Source organism: Ctenopharyngodon idella, chromosome 10 (genome assembly GCF_019924925.1).
Source record: "Ctenopharyngodon idella isolate HZGC_01 chromosome 10, HZGC01, whole genome shotgun sequence".
NCBI classification, from domain to species: Eukaryota; Metazoa; Chordata; class Actinopteri; order Cypriniformes; family Xenocyprididae; genus Ctenopharyngodon; species Ctenopharyngodon idella.
Genome location: NC_067229.1, coordinates 39,092,414 through 39,105,543, shown reverse-complemented (window position 1 = coordinate 39,105,543; position 13,130 = coordinate 39,092,414). Strand labels below are relative to the sequence as shown.

General features: G+C 39.2%; 1 protein-coding gene across 7 annotated transcripts in view; it reads left to right on the top strand.

Moving 5' to 3' along the window:
- Positions 1 to 8,769, top strand: part of robo3 (roundabout, axon guidance receptor, homolog 3 (Drosophila)) — a 190,028-nt gene extending 181,259 nt beyond the window's left edge. For all 7 annotated transcript variants that reach the window (XM_051909671.1, XM_051909672.1, XM_051909667.1 and 4 more), the window contains 8 exons: positions 114 to 389; positions 703 to 847; positions 3,792 to 4,013; positions 4,595 to 4,779; positions 4,935 to 5,039; positions 5,131 to 5,304; positions 5,741 to 5,880; positions 8,001 to 8,769. In XM_051909671.1, coding sequence (XP_051765631.1) covers positions 114 to 389; positions 703 to 847; positions 3,792 to 4,013; positions 4,595 to 4,779; positions 4,935 to 5,039; positions 5,131 to 5,304; positions 5,741 to 5,880; positions 8,001 to 8,012 — 1,259 coding nt within the window. In that variant the 3' untranslated portion in view covers positions 8,013 to 8,769. The remainder of the gene's footprint in view (positions 1 to 113; positions 390 to 702; positions 848 to 3,791; positions 4,014 to 4,594; positions 4,780 to 4,934; positions 5,040 to 5,130; positions 5,305 to 5,740; positions 5,881 to 8,000) is intronic.
- The last annotated feature ends 4,361 nt before the right edge of the window (positions 8,770 to 13,130 follow it).

Here is a 13,130-nt window from a genome sequence, read left to right as displayed (position 1 = left end):
CGCTGTTATAGAACAACACCACCGGCTGTACTGTTAAATTAATTTAACACTAAGTTTCCACAGCACAGAGTCTTATTAATTAAACGCTAATTAATTTACCATCACTTCCTCAGAGGCAGGAATCTCTAATTACCTCAACCAAAACGAGAAGTACAGTGCAGACTCCAATGAAGGCCCCATCTACAGCACCATTGACCCCACCAGTGAGGACCTGCGCAGTTTCTCCGCTCAGTACTCTCAACATACCACGCCCTACGCCAGCACTCCCATCATGCCTTTCACCAACCAGGCACCCTGCAGCCCTGAACAAGATGGCAGCCATTGGATGACTCAGCCTGGAACCTCCAATGCTCAATATGCCCAGCCAGACCGCTCCAAGACTGATAACGGTATAAGTCTTATCTGTTCTCTTTAGAGCTAATATGAATGCTTTGCTTGGCTGAATAAGAGTGTTATTTTATTAGTATTTATATATTATTATAGAATTTATTTTAGTTTTAGTCATTTTAATACCTCAGCTTCAACTTATTTATTTCAGTTAGTTTCCGAGGCAAGGAACATTTCTAAGTTTTCATGTAATATTTCTTTTTTTTTTTTTTTCAATTACTGAAAACTATTTTTATTGTTTTAGTTAACAGACAACACTGCTGAAGGAAGGTATGCTATTTTTTTGTTCTTCACAAATCACTTGTTTTTCTACAGTAAAACAACCAAAGCAGAAGTTGATGGGGAAGCCAGTTAAAACACCATCTCTCAACTGGATGGATGCATTGCCACCTCCACCCCTCTCTGGAGAGCTGGACGAGTGTGAAGAGGAAGACGATAATGAACTAATCCAGGACATGGGGTAAAGTTCACTGGAAGGCTTCAGATTCATTTCACTGCTATGCCAGCTGGTCCTGCCTGAAAATTTGTTTTTTTGCGTTATTTAAATGTAAATTAAAAAACAATCATCTTGATACTCTTGGTGATTTGACATTTTATTTAAACAATCTTGACAAAAACTTTCAGTCTTCATTCAATTAGATAGGAGCTGAACTAGTAGAAAATAGCTGCCTGGAGAGTGTTCCATTAGGACTTTGGCAGACAAAATAAATCTCAAGTCTCACCCCAAGTTCTTACACACGCTTTCAGCAATTCATTTTAGTTTTTAACTTCATTTCCATGTCTACGTGTTGACATCTTTTACCAATTTGCAGCATGTTGGCTAGGTTGGCCTCGTTTAGCCTTCTGGACAAAGTTTTGCTGATTGTTCCAGGAACAGTCTCAAAATTCGCAGGGCCAGACCAGTTTGATTGCTGTTGACAAGGCTGTATATGGAGGCTAACAAAGTTAGCGATATGCTATCCTTGAGTCTGGCCTGTTTCCTCATGATGGCCTGACTGAATTATGTTTCTTTTTCCTGGTCTGTATCACATTAGTTCCTTGTTAGTGAAGCTCGCGGTCAGCAGTAGCCGCAGAGTGCCCCGGCCGCAGGCACTGACGGGTAGAGATGCTCTTATTGCTTTCTGCCGCCACTTCAGCCCAATGGCTGCCCGTGAGGGGCACTAACGAGGGCAAGTCACATTAGCCGCAGCGGTTAACCAGCCCAGTGTAGATCTGTGAATCTGATAACGTTGACATAGCCTCCCGCAATAACCGCATTAGCCAATGACAGGTACAACCCTTCTCAAGTTTCTTCCTCCAAGCATTAGACGTTATTCAGGGCACAAGAACGCAATGCAACACTCACAGCAAGACTGGATTTTCATAACTAGCCCTCAAATGTGTGATGAACTCATGGATCACAAGGTTAACGTTTGTGCCAGCCCGAAGGCAAGAACATCGGCTCTGTTACTGCATTATATGACTGTAATCTTAATGACTCACCCTTGAGCTCAGCAAGACTCAAGAACTCAACAAAAATTTCAAGCAGCCACATACGTACTAAACCAAGAACGCTCCATGTGTAGGTGTCATTCAGCTCAGCGGTTTGCCCTCAAAGTGCCTAAGGCAAAACATTGAGTCAGTGTCACTCAAAATGCCACTGCATTAAACTTATTTTCCATTGCTCTTGCATGGATTGGTCCCACGAGAGCTGAAAGATCACGCATATTGTTATCTGGAGGCCAGGCTGTCTCATTTGACAGAACGGCAGCAGGAATCGATATGCCACCGGTTGCATTGACCCGGTGATTACTGCAGCAGGCAATCATAATGAGTGTGCCGTGATTGATTTAGCACAGAGGTACTGGAGTTACTTAACCTTCTGCTAAAAATGAGGGAATTTAGTTATAAAGCAGAAAAAAGTCACTTATTCTCCCACTCTTAAGTGAGAAGGGCATGTGAGTGATAAGAAAAGTTGATGTAATAGTTGGATAATGTGTGGGGTACAGCATGTGCTCTGACATCAACTCAAGTTTGAGGCCCTGTTTACACTAGTGCATTTTCGTTTTAAACTGCATTTTAAAATCAAAACGATCCCCGTCTATACTGGTGTTTAATTGACCATTCATGCACACTGGGTATGCGTGTACAAGTGTAAAAAATTGCCTCTTGCCAACAAACCACCAGCAGTCTCTATGATCAACTTAGGCTTACCAAGCTTTTGGGAAACACAGCCCTGGCCTACATTGGTGGCAATGGTTCTATGATCAACTTAGGCTTACGATGCTTTTGGGAAACGGTACCCTGGTCTGTAATTGTCGTGTTCCGGTAGTGTAATGTGGGCAGCCATACCATCATTTTCTAAAGTCTCTGTTTTGGTCCGTTTACACTGAAATGCAACCCTGCACTTTTCAAACTAAAACGGGGTCTACAATGTTTCCAAAAGTCTCAGTTTTCGAGGGTTGAAAACGCTGGAGTAGTGTAAACGACAGGCGTAGCCGTAGCAAAAGTTATGCATTTTAAAACGAAAACGCACTAGTGTAAACAGGGCCTGAGTCCTTTCCAAGTTCTGCCACCTTTCTTCTGTATCATTTGCTATCTGCTTATTTCCTCATAAAATGGCACAAAATAAGAAAAAAGAAAAGCGATATATTGATATGCAAAGTGATATATATACTACCGTTTAAAAGTTTGGCATAGGTAAGATTGTTTTTGAAAGAAGTCTCATGTTCATCAAGGCTGCAATTATTTGATGAAAATATTGTAAAAATCGCAATATTGTGAAATATTTTTACAATTTAAAATAACTGATTTCTCTTTTAATATATTTTAAAATGTAATTAATTACTGTGATGGCAAAGCTTAATTTTCAGCATCCATTTCTCCAGTCTTTTATGCTTATTTGGTGCTCAAGAAACATTCCTTATTATCAATGTTGAAAACAATACACAACAATGACAAAGTGCTGCTTTTGTGGAAACCACAATACTTTTTTTTCAGGATTCTTTGATGAAAAGTTCAAAAGAACAGCATTTATTTGTAATAGAATGTCGACAGTAAGTCTTTACTGTTGCTTTTGAGCAATTTAATGCATCCTTGCTGAATAAGAGTATTCATTTCTTTAACAAAAGCTGTCTTGACATATTTCCAATTAAATCCAGAAGTTTTAGCCTTTTAAAAATTGCCAGTAGCGTTTCATTTACATCACAGCCCAGCAAAACACGAGTTGCTGCAATTCGATGGCTAGTGGGAGTAAATTAGGATGAAGCAATGTTCTTATTTTAGAATATTTTAGTAGTAAAATGTTGTATACGCCCTTGCAAATATGATATATAAATTTGTGAAGTTGGCTTTTTAGTCATATATTAGCGCTGTACTTTATTTATGGACCTCGAAATAATATTGACACTTTTCTCCTTACACAGATCCGATGAGGAAGAGTGGTGTCCTCCTCTTCCAGAGAGGACCTACCTCATGGACGGCACGATGGAGGACGGTCCTGCTCCTCCCCTTAGAGGAGAGGCTCCTTCCCCGACCACGTCCTATAGCCACCAGTCCACCGCCACCTTAACCCCATCTCCCAGAGACGATGGCCACTGCCACGATATACCACGCTTACACCAGCTCGAACCGACACAGATAGCACGGTGAGACGCCCACATAAACCTTCAAATGATATTTCACTATTTTTTGGGTATGTCTTTTTTGACAAGTCAGCATTTCAGTTTATTCAACTTTTATTTTCTACATAAATAGCATAAAATGTTTATGGAGTCCTTCAGGAAACTGCTCTCCTGCATTTTAGTTCTCTGCATTAATAGAATAGTTTATTTGTTTTCACTCTCTTAGGTGAATTTTTACAGTGTTATTGTTTGTTCCTGCAGGAGAGAATATGTTTTATGAATAATTTATTCCTCTGCAGGTCCGTATTTGTAGATTATCACGGCACAGAGCAAATATTGAGACTCTCATTAAGCTTCCTGCTAGACTGCGGTTGTGCCAAGTTTAGAAAGATCATTTACTTTTACAAAGTGCTGATCTTGGCCTACTACATTTTTCATTTAATATGAGTACCTATAATAGTGTCCATGTGCCTTGTTGGCCCAGAAAATGTAGCTTTGAGTTAAAACAGAGATCCATTGAGTGGGGTGCATTTTAGTTAGATATAATGTAATTTTCTAATTTACTGATCGTATTTCATCCTGTCAAACTTTGTTCTAACTGACAGCCGGTTGCCGTGTGGACCAGTGCCTGTGCCGCGAGCGCCAAGCCCCCCGCTAACCCAGTCCAACCCAAACCTGTCCGCCAATCAGGAGTGTCCTGACAACACTGTGTCACACCGCTCAGCACATAAACGGGACCTGAGCCAAGGAGCTGCCCAAAGCGTAGAGAACATCAGCAACACCACGCCAGGTGTGTTTCAGTTCTCCATATAAACAAGTTTTGGCTATGTTAACTGAAGTAAAATACAACTTCCATGCTCCCAGCAATATAAAAATAGACACACATCACAGATCTCCTACAATTGTTATAGTTGCATCATTGTCTCATGTCATCCCCCCTTGCAGGTCGAGCGAGGCCCTCTGCAGACCACACACCTCCTGGGCAGAAGTCCAAGGTGAAGAAGAAAACCTCCAAGAGCGGTCAATACCGAAGAGATATACTGCAAGGCGGTGAGTTACTGACCAGGCCTTTCCCAGAATGAAGTTAGTTAATCATTTATCCTGCTCCTGCATCGTTAACATGCTGCTCACATCTCTACAGACCTGCCCCCTCCACCAGAGCCGCCTCCTGAGGATGAGATCGACTGTGCTCAAGTAGGGGCATTCGAATGTGGGCAGACGTCCCTCGAGAGAGTGGGCAGCTCCCATTCCTCCATGGAGAGGAGAGAACAGAGCACACCCAATCGGAAAAACTCTTCTCATAGACGGATAGATGGTTAGAGAAAACCTGACAGTCTTAAATGCTGTTATTCCTTTTTTTTTCTTCACACACACACACACACACGCACATACTTGCATATGTAGTTTACGGGGACTCTCCATAGGTGTAATGGTTTTTATACTGTACAAACTGTATATTTTATCCCTCTACACTACCCCTACCCCTAAACCTACCCATCACAGAAAACTGTCTGCATTTTTTTTGAATTTCAAAAAAACACCATTTAGTATGTTTTTTTAAGCCATTTGGTTTACGAGGACACAGGAAGTGTTTACATTGTAATACCCATGTCATTATACACATTTGTGTCCTCATAAACCATGTATACAAGAACAGACACACACACACACACACACACACACACACACTCTTTACATTACACTTTTATTGGCCCCTAACGTTATATTTTTGTTTATGTGGCTCTCGGCAGAGGACGATTTAATTCCTTACAACAAGCCCAACTTCCTGTCTCGGGGTCAGATGTCCAGCAATTGCTCCACAACAGGAAGTTCATCATCACGGGGGTCAACAGGATCACGAGGGCATGGAACGGGCAGGAAGAGAAATGATGTAAGACCAAGTAACACATGCAAAAAATCATTTTCTTGATCGGTATTTTTTGTCTTTTTATATAGTAAAAATATTGAATAATCCTTAAAACAAGATTTATATTTACTATTAAATATTTACTGTACTTCATTAATAAAAAATACTTATGGTTTATAAAAAAATGCATATTTTAAGACTATATATTAAGACTTGTAACACAGTCAAAATGTTCAGCATAAATGTTTATTTTTTATGCTTAAAACAAATGTTACACAGTTTTGCTGAAGTAAATCCATCTAAGGATGTTTAGATATTTTTACAGTATTTCAAGACAAAAAAATACTGATTGTTTTTTTTTTTTGTTTTTTTTTTTAAGTATATGCTCTCAAGATTTAATCCTCATCCTCCCAAATCCTAATCCTAAATCTTAAACATTAGCTGAGCTTAGTCAAACACAGGCTCACAAACATGTGCATTAGTTTATCTTTTCTTAACACTCATTCATTGGTGAGACAGAATTGACTAAGTGTGGATGAGAATCCATCTGGCTGTTGGGCACATAATGTGAGTGTTCTGTAGAGCAGAGGAGACATATAGTACTTTTAGCCAGCAATCAGACACTTCCTCTGAAGTACATTCCCCACTGCTCAGAGAACAGATGACAGAAGAGATGCTACAACCAACTGATCTATCTGTAAAGTGTTTTTTTCCTCATATCAAACACTTGCACGATCACTCTAAAAAACAATTTTTATAGTTCTCAAATACAAAAAGAGTTCCAGTTGTAAAATCTAACTGGATGAAACCCATTCAAAGCTGTAAAAAAGCAAATATACCTGTAAAAATAACCTGTGAAGAGTCTGCATTATTTGGTAGATATATTGCTTGTTATAAATAATAATAATTTTGCATTATTTGGTGGAAGTATTGATGTTTGTACATAATTATAATAAATATTATTAGTAGAGATGCACCGATACCGATAGCCGATTACTCAGAGTGATATCTGCCGATACCCATAGTTTGGGGTTTTGCCTTTTATACCTTTTTTTAAATGAATGATTTCATTATAATTAATAATTAATCATTATTAGTAGTAGTAGTAATAGTAGCAATTTATTAACCCTTTTTGTCAATTTTGCATTGTATTTGTAATTAAATATGTACGTAATCCTTTTACCATGGTAACTACGCTAACTTGGCTTCTTTTGGTTTATTTTACATCTTTGCAATACATAAATCCCTCTCCTTATGCAAAAATGTACAGTGGTGGTAGGCATGTTGCATAACTGAGTAATGTCCAAAACACATAGTAATACCATGATACTTTTCATGATCAGAAGATGGTTTCTCACCATTTATAACTAGTTTAGTCAAACAGAGAAATCAAATTAAGAAGAACTAGTTGCATGGGCCAAAGTGGCCATAACACTTTTTTCTTGTTACAGTGTTTCTCTATAGACATTAGTAGTTCTGTGATGGGCACAGGGTTACACATTTCTGAGGTCACTCCATATGGACAGAAGAGTCTACTCAAATGTGTGCCCTCTTCTCAGGTTACCCCCTCTGGAACATAAAAGACAGGCCACATAAAAGAGGGCTATACGTTCCCCGGGGAGGGAGTTTCGGGTTACCCCGTCCTGTCACGGTGGTTAGCGTTATCTTTCCAGTCGGACAGAGAGCGTGAATAGGTGCTTGACGGAGAGAGGGGAGAAGGGGTCTGCCTTTATTCTGTGTCCTCAGATCTTGTCACATCCCATGATGGACAATCCCTGCTGCATTAAGTCATCTATAGACATACCAAACCAAAAAGCCTTTCTTTTGTCCTGAGAGGCCACAATTATCTATTGAACAGACCAGCTAAGCTGGTTGACCAGTTTAAATGACCAGTTAAAACTATTGGTTACCAGTATAAGGTATATTTTGGCCAATTTCATGAAGGTTTTAGTGTCTTACAGTGGTCAAGTTGCTATAATAACCAGCTTATACCAGTAGCAAACCATCATTGTTCATCTAAAACTATCTTTGAAGCTGGTTCAAACTGGTCTCAAGACTTTCAAATGATTATTTGTGTCAAACATTATTCTGTTGATTTAAAATCCTGTTTAACTTTTGTAACTAATTTTTTTCTACTCTTTCAGGAGATGAGATAAGGGAAGGCTGTGAGACGCAGGAAGTTTGACTTAGGCATCCCTCCGTTTTCGTTCGGAAACTGAAGAGAAGAACCGAAGAAAAGTGGACGAGTGTACAGATTTCAGAACGTGAATCTGGGACTTTTGATTATGTTATTAATTATTGTTATTATTGTTATTTATGACCTTCACGGGGGCATTTTTCATCATGCTGTCACTGTAAATAATCATCCGTTGAAGCTTTTTACATGGGGTCCATATGCCTGGAAAGAAGAGTATATTGTATTTATACATGAAAGAAGAAATCATGTTAAAAGCTCCGATATTATAGATAAGTTAATGTCTGAATGTGCCAACCTCTTGTAGAAATGTATACAGCAGCATTTCAAAGCATAATAATATTGCACTCTCGTTGTGTTGGAGAACAACAAAAAAATAGAAAGCACAATGTGTGTTGTTTGACCAGCCAGCTAGACAGCAAGTCTAATGACCTAACCAGGCCGAGGACGCTTCTGTCTGTCCGTTTCGTCTCCGTCTGTGAATCCCCATCGTTGCAGTCACAAAAGGAATGTGGTCCCATTCCCCCTTTCTTTTCAAAGCCAAGAGAGTGTCATTTGACGACTGTTGTGAACGATTGTATTTGTCTTTTTTAAGGAGTGTTTTGGAGATCGTGAGGAAATGTATTTCATTAAAAAAACCAAAATTATGTTCCTTTGACTAACTTTTTGGTAGTCCTTGTTGTTTTGTATAAATAAAATAAAATACATTCTGAGCTATATATGTTTGTCTTGAAATCAATGTTTTTGAAAGTTCTGTTTAAAAGAATTTTAAGTTTTATCTATATATTTATTTCTACTATATATTTTTAATTTTTATTCAGAAATTAAGCCGAAAGTTTGCAGCAACAAAGACAAAGAGGGTCAGCAGCGACCGTTAACGGCTGTGACCGTTCATCTTTAGTTTCTAAGGTTACGGCAGGCACGTCACTACTTCCACCTGGCTGAACCACCACTGAGAGGCATGAAATTACCTTTTCCCGGGCAACACTGGATGCTGAGGAGAAAGGGGGTGAGGGCTGAGGGGGGAAGAGGAATGAAGAAAACACAAGTGTGGAGAAAGAGACAGTGAGTTGGATAAAACAAGTAGAGGGTAAAGAATGAGAAAAACAAAGAATGTGAGTAACTCCCACGTGAGACTAGCCTGAGGTCAGAAAATCAGAAGGAAAAACAGCAAACAAATAGTTATATGAAAAGAAAAGCAGTATGCACTTGTAGAAAATAAGTGAAAAGGAGAATATAACAATAAACAATGAGCCATTTGAACGGTCTTTACCAAAACATTTTATGCTTTTTGTTTGGTCATGACTAGGGAAGTGAATCAGGTTCCGATTCATTAACGGTTCCATTAATGATTATTTTACTTTATGGAATACACATTTGTAATATAATTATAGTCTATATTAAACAACAAACATGTAGTAATATATTACATGCAGTTACATATTATGCAATTTGTCAGCACATGTATTTAAAGCTGCAGTCCGTAACTTTTTTTGGTTAAAAATGATCCAAAATCAATTTATGAGTAAGTACATAACCAGCCAGTGTTCAAAACTATCTCTTTATCTTAGCCCGATTCACAACGGTAAGTTTGTAATGATGTTTTCTAATTCGAGTGGTACTGGTAGGTTTCCATGGGAAATTCAAGCATGCAGCCTTTCATCTTTGCGTACCTGTTTACATAATGAAGGAGTCCCAGCTAGTAGGCTATATGGCATGTGAGGATGCTGCCGGTGACGGATCATTTATTGCCTTTTCTCACAGCAGCTGGAATGATTAAATTGATCATTTTGATGGCGGATTGTATATGGTATGACAATTTAACATTAGAAATTGGACTGTACAGAAATTGAAATCTGCGATTAGTTAAAGAATTCACTCTCATTTGAGTTATTCGTTTGTTATTCGGACTATGCTTAATACGCTAAATAGCCTATACTCCCACTAAACCGGGAATCCAACTGCGCTGTTTTTTTTATTCATAACATAAGTAATATAACTAACTCATAAGAGTCATTAATTCTGTAATCGGACTACTCTGACTATCACGCTGTAGCCTATATTTAATAGCTGTTTTGCTTTGAAAAACGTGTGACGCAGGCAGTGGAATGGGGAAAAAACGCAAGGTCTCAAGACGCGTTTTTTAAAAAGTTGTACTGATTTTAACTTGAGCGCCACGTTTTTAGAACGCTGTGTCGTGCAAGACGTGAGCGCAACGGTCACAGGCCTACATGTCTGTCTAGCACTTTTACATTGAAAAACAATGGAAAAGTAGCGCATTGGGATGGAAAAACGCGTTCTGTGTGAACAGCCCCTAAGAAGTGCAAAACTCTGTCACAGTATGATTTTAGAACGGTATCACGATGATACGTATCTGCAGAAATAATGTCAATAGAACTGAACAGAACTGAATAAGTTCCTAACTGGAATGGTCATGTAAAAAAAAAATAATAATAATAATAAAAAAATAACCCAGGGATGTCCACTTTCCTCCAGCAATTAGCTCCAACCAAACCTGAACCAGCTAATCAAGGTCTGTAGGATCACTGGAAGATTCCAGGCAGGTGTTGGAGCAGGTTGGAACTAAACACCTCTCATCTAGATCAACAAGGCAAAAGTGCAACATTACCATGTAGGTACTCATCTGGGCTATAAAAGTTTTTAAACCTCATAAACAATAGGATTTACGTTTTGCGTAAAATCCAGTCAAAGTTTCTTCTCATGAAGTTCATTTTTAATATATGAATGGATCAATTTTAGAGGTGGATCACATGGAAGGTACAATATATTGAGAGATGTAGAGGGTACAGAGATCATCTGAGCTTTCACCTTTGAAGGTCTCCTTAGAATTCAAACCAAGTAGTCAAGACACGCACTCTTCCTTAAGTGGAAGCCCACTACCCATAAATCACTAGCTCATTCATTAGCTTTGTGTCAGTGGAGACACGCCCAGGAGGGCCAGAGGGGAGCGAAGCACAGTCAAAATACCATTCTCCCATTTCCATGTTAATTACAGAACCCAGAGATGGATGCCTTCAACCTCATTGTTCATTTAATGTATGCAAAGCACATGCAATTGCCACATTAAAACCAAGAGGACAATGTTCAAACAAGCTAGTAAAACAGCGGCTTTGGCATTTGGCTTTGAAATCAATGTCAAGATGTTTTACGACGAACACCAGGTTAAATCGGTTGAATGCTCTATAGAGACGAGAAAAGAATGATATTAGTGTTTAGAGTCACACAGCTGCCAGGCTGTTAGCTAGGTACGAGGACTCATTTATGTGGCAAGTGAGCAATGTTTGCGCCTCTGAGATAAAGCGAACCATCAGCCCGTGAGAGGTTCTTGAGTACGCAGTCAACTGTTCAGTGTAATCTCTGCAATTCTTGACCAATTGCACATAAACACTTTTTCTTTTCTCTCTGCAGCTCCAGTTGAGCTGGCTTGGATTTGTATACCCTGCCTGTGGAGCGTAGGCTTTAGGGAACAGAAGGACCCTTGAGTTTAATCTTTCTCAGGGCAGATCTGGGTCAGTGAAGGCCAACAGAAGGCTGGATCCCATGGGGTCTGTGCAAAACACTCTGCCATTTCTCATCTCCACACACACCCGTCTCTGAACCTCCGACTGGGCACAGGACCTCGGGTAAGCCCACTCAACTAGATGGCGCGCCACACAGGGGCTTTAATTTTAATTTAGTGTGTTGACGGATGCAGACGAGAGATGATGACTCAGGTGTTGGACATTAATGTCAATTTAGCTGATAATTTAGAGCCGCAATGTATTACCTCGGAAATCTGTCCCACGTGCTAACTATTGTACTAACGTGCAGCATTGTCGGACATAGCAACAGTAAGTAAAGGAGGCGGGTCTTTGCGAACGCCTTGCGAACGGTCTTTGTAAAACACAATTGCGCCCTTTATCATAACTGCATCTTTTAAATATGTAACAATCCATAGTTTTCAGTCACATGACTGGCACAGAGACCTGGAAGGCAAAACATCCATAGAACTGCATTACAGGTTTGTCAGTTTATCTCAAAAGAAGAAAAACAAAAATATATGAACAAAATGCAATCATAATTAGCACATCCTGCAGTATTTCAGTCACTAAAAACAGCAGGACATTCTAAAATGCTTACTTCATGTGCCTTCATGTACTAAAACAGTGATCAAATTCAGTATACACCTTATTGATGATGCATACTATATACAGGTGAGCAGTTGTGCCCAGAATGCAATGCTCTAAATGGTTAAGCGTTTCTTTATAATGGTTTTTGTATGGAAAAACGCTTAACGAGGAACGGTGTGTTGCTTTTATATTCTGAGTTCATCTGTTTGCCTGTGTATAGTATGCATCATCAATAAGGTGTATATTAAATTTGGTCTTTTAATATCACTGTCTTACTACATTACAAATCTGGTGAAAATGACTGGCTGTCAGTGAAGGAAAGCCTTGTTTTGCCCTCCAGGCGGGCGTTACTATAAGAGCGTGACCATGGGCGTAAATTTCATCTATCAGTTGGGGGGGACAATAAACATAAAATTTCTCAAGAGCAATTTTTAAAGGGGACACAAATAATACAGTCATCTGGGACAGAGGACATCTCTTACTTAGATATTCAACTGCAGCAAGCCCACTGATCTGCCACTTAACTTCATATTGGTCAAAACCCAACACAACGGTAGATCTACAATATTAGTCTAAAATCAACAAGCCAACAAGCTATGGTATTATTATTATTATTATTTTTTGTCTTTACTAATTTATTAGTGACTCAGCATCATCTGTATTAAAGAGAAAAGAATCACTTCATCCGTGAATAAAATAGCCTTGACAGCCTACTTTCTGGAGTTCCACAACTAATGAACAGCTTTGTTCTCTCCCATGGACTTATATTGCTGCAAAGTTATTTCCAACTTTTTACTTCTAAGCAAAGAACGAAAAAGAACTTTGCCTTGAGTATATGGGGGCCTTGATTCACATTTCGTCTCTTATACGTTATGTGTGCACAAGTGCGAGCACAAACAATAGTTGTTGGCTGCTGTTCACTTAAAGGCCACCGGTATCTCTAACAACAA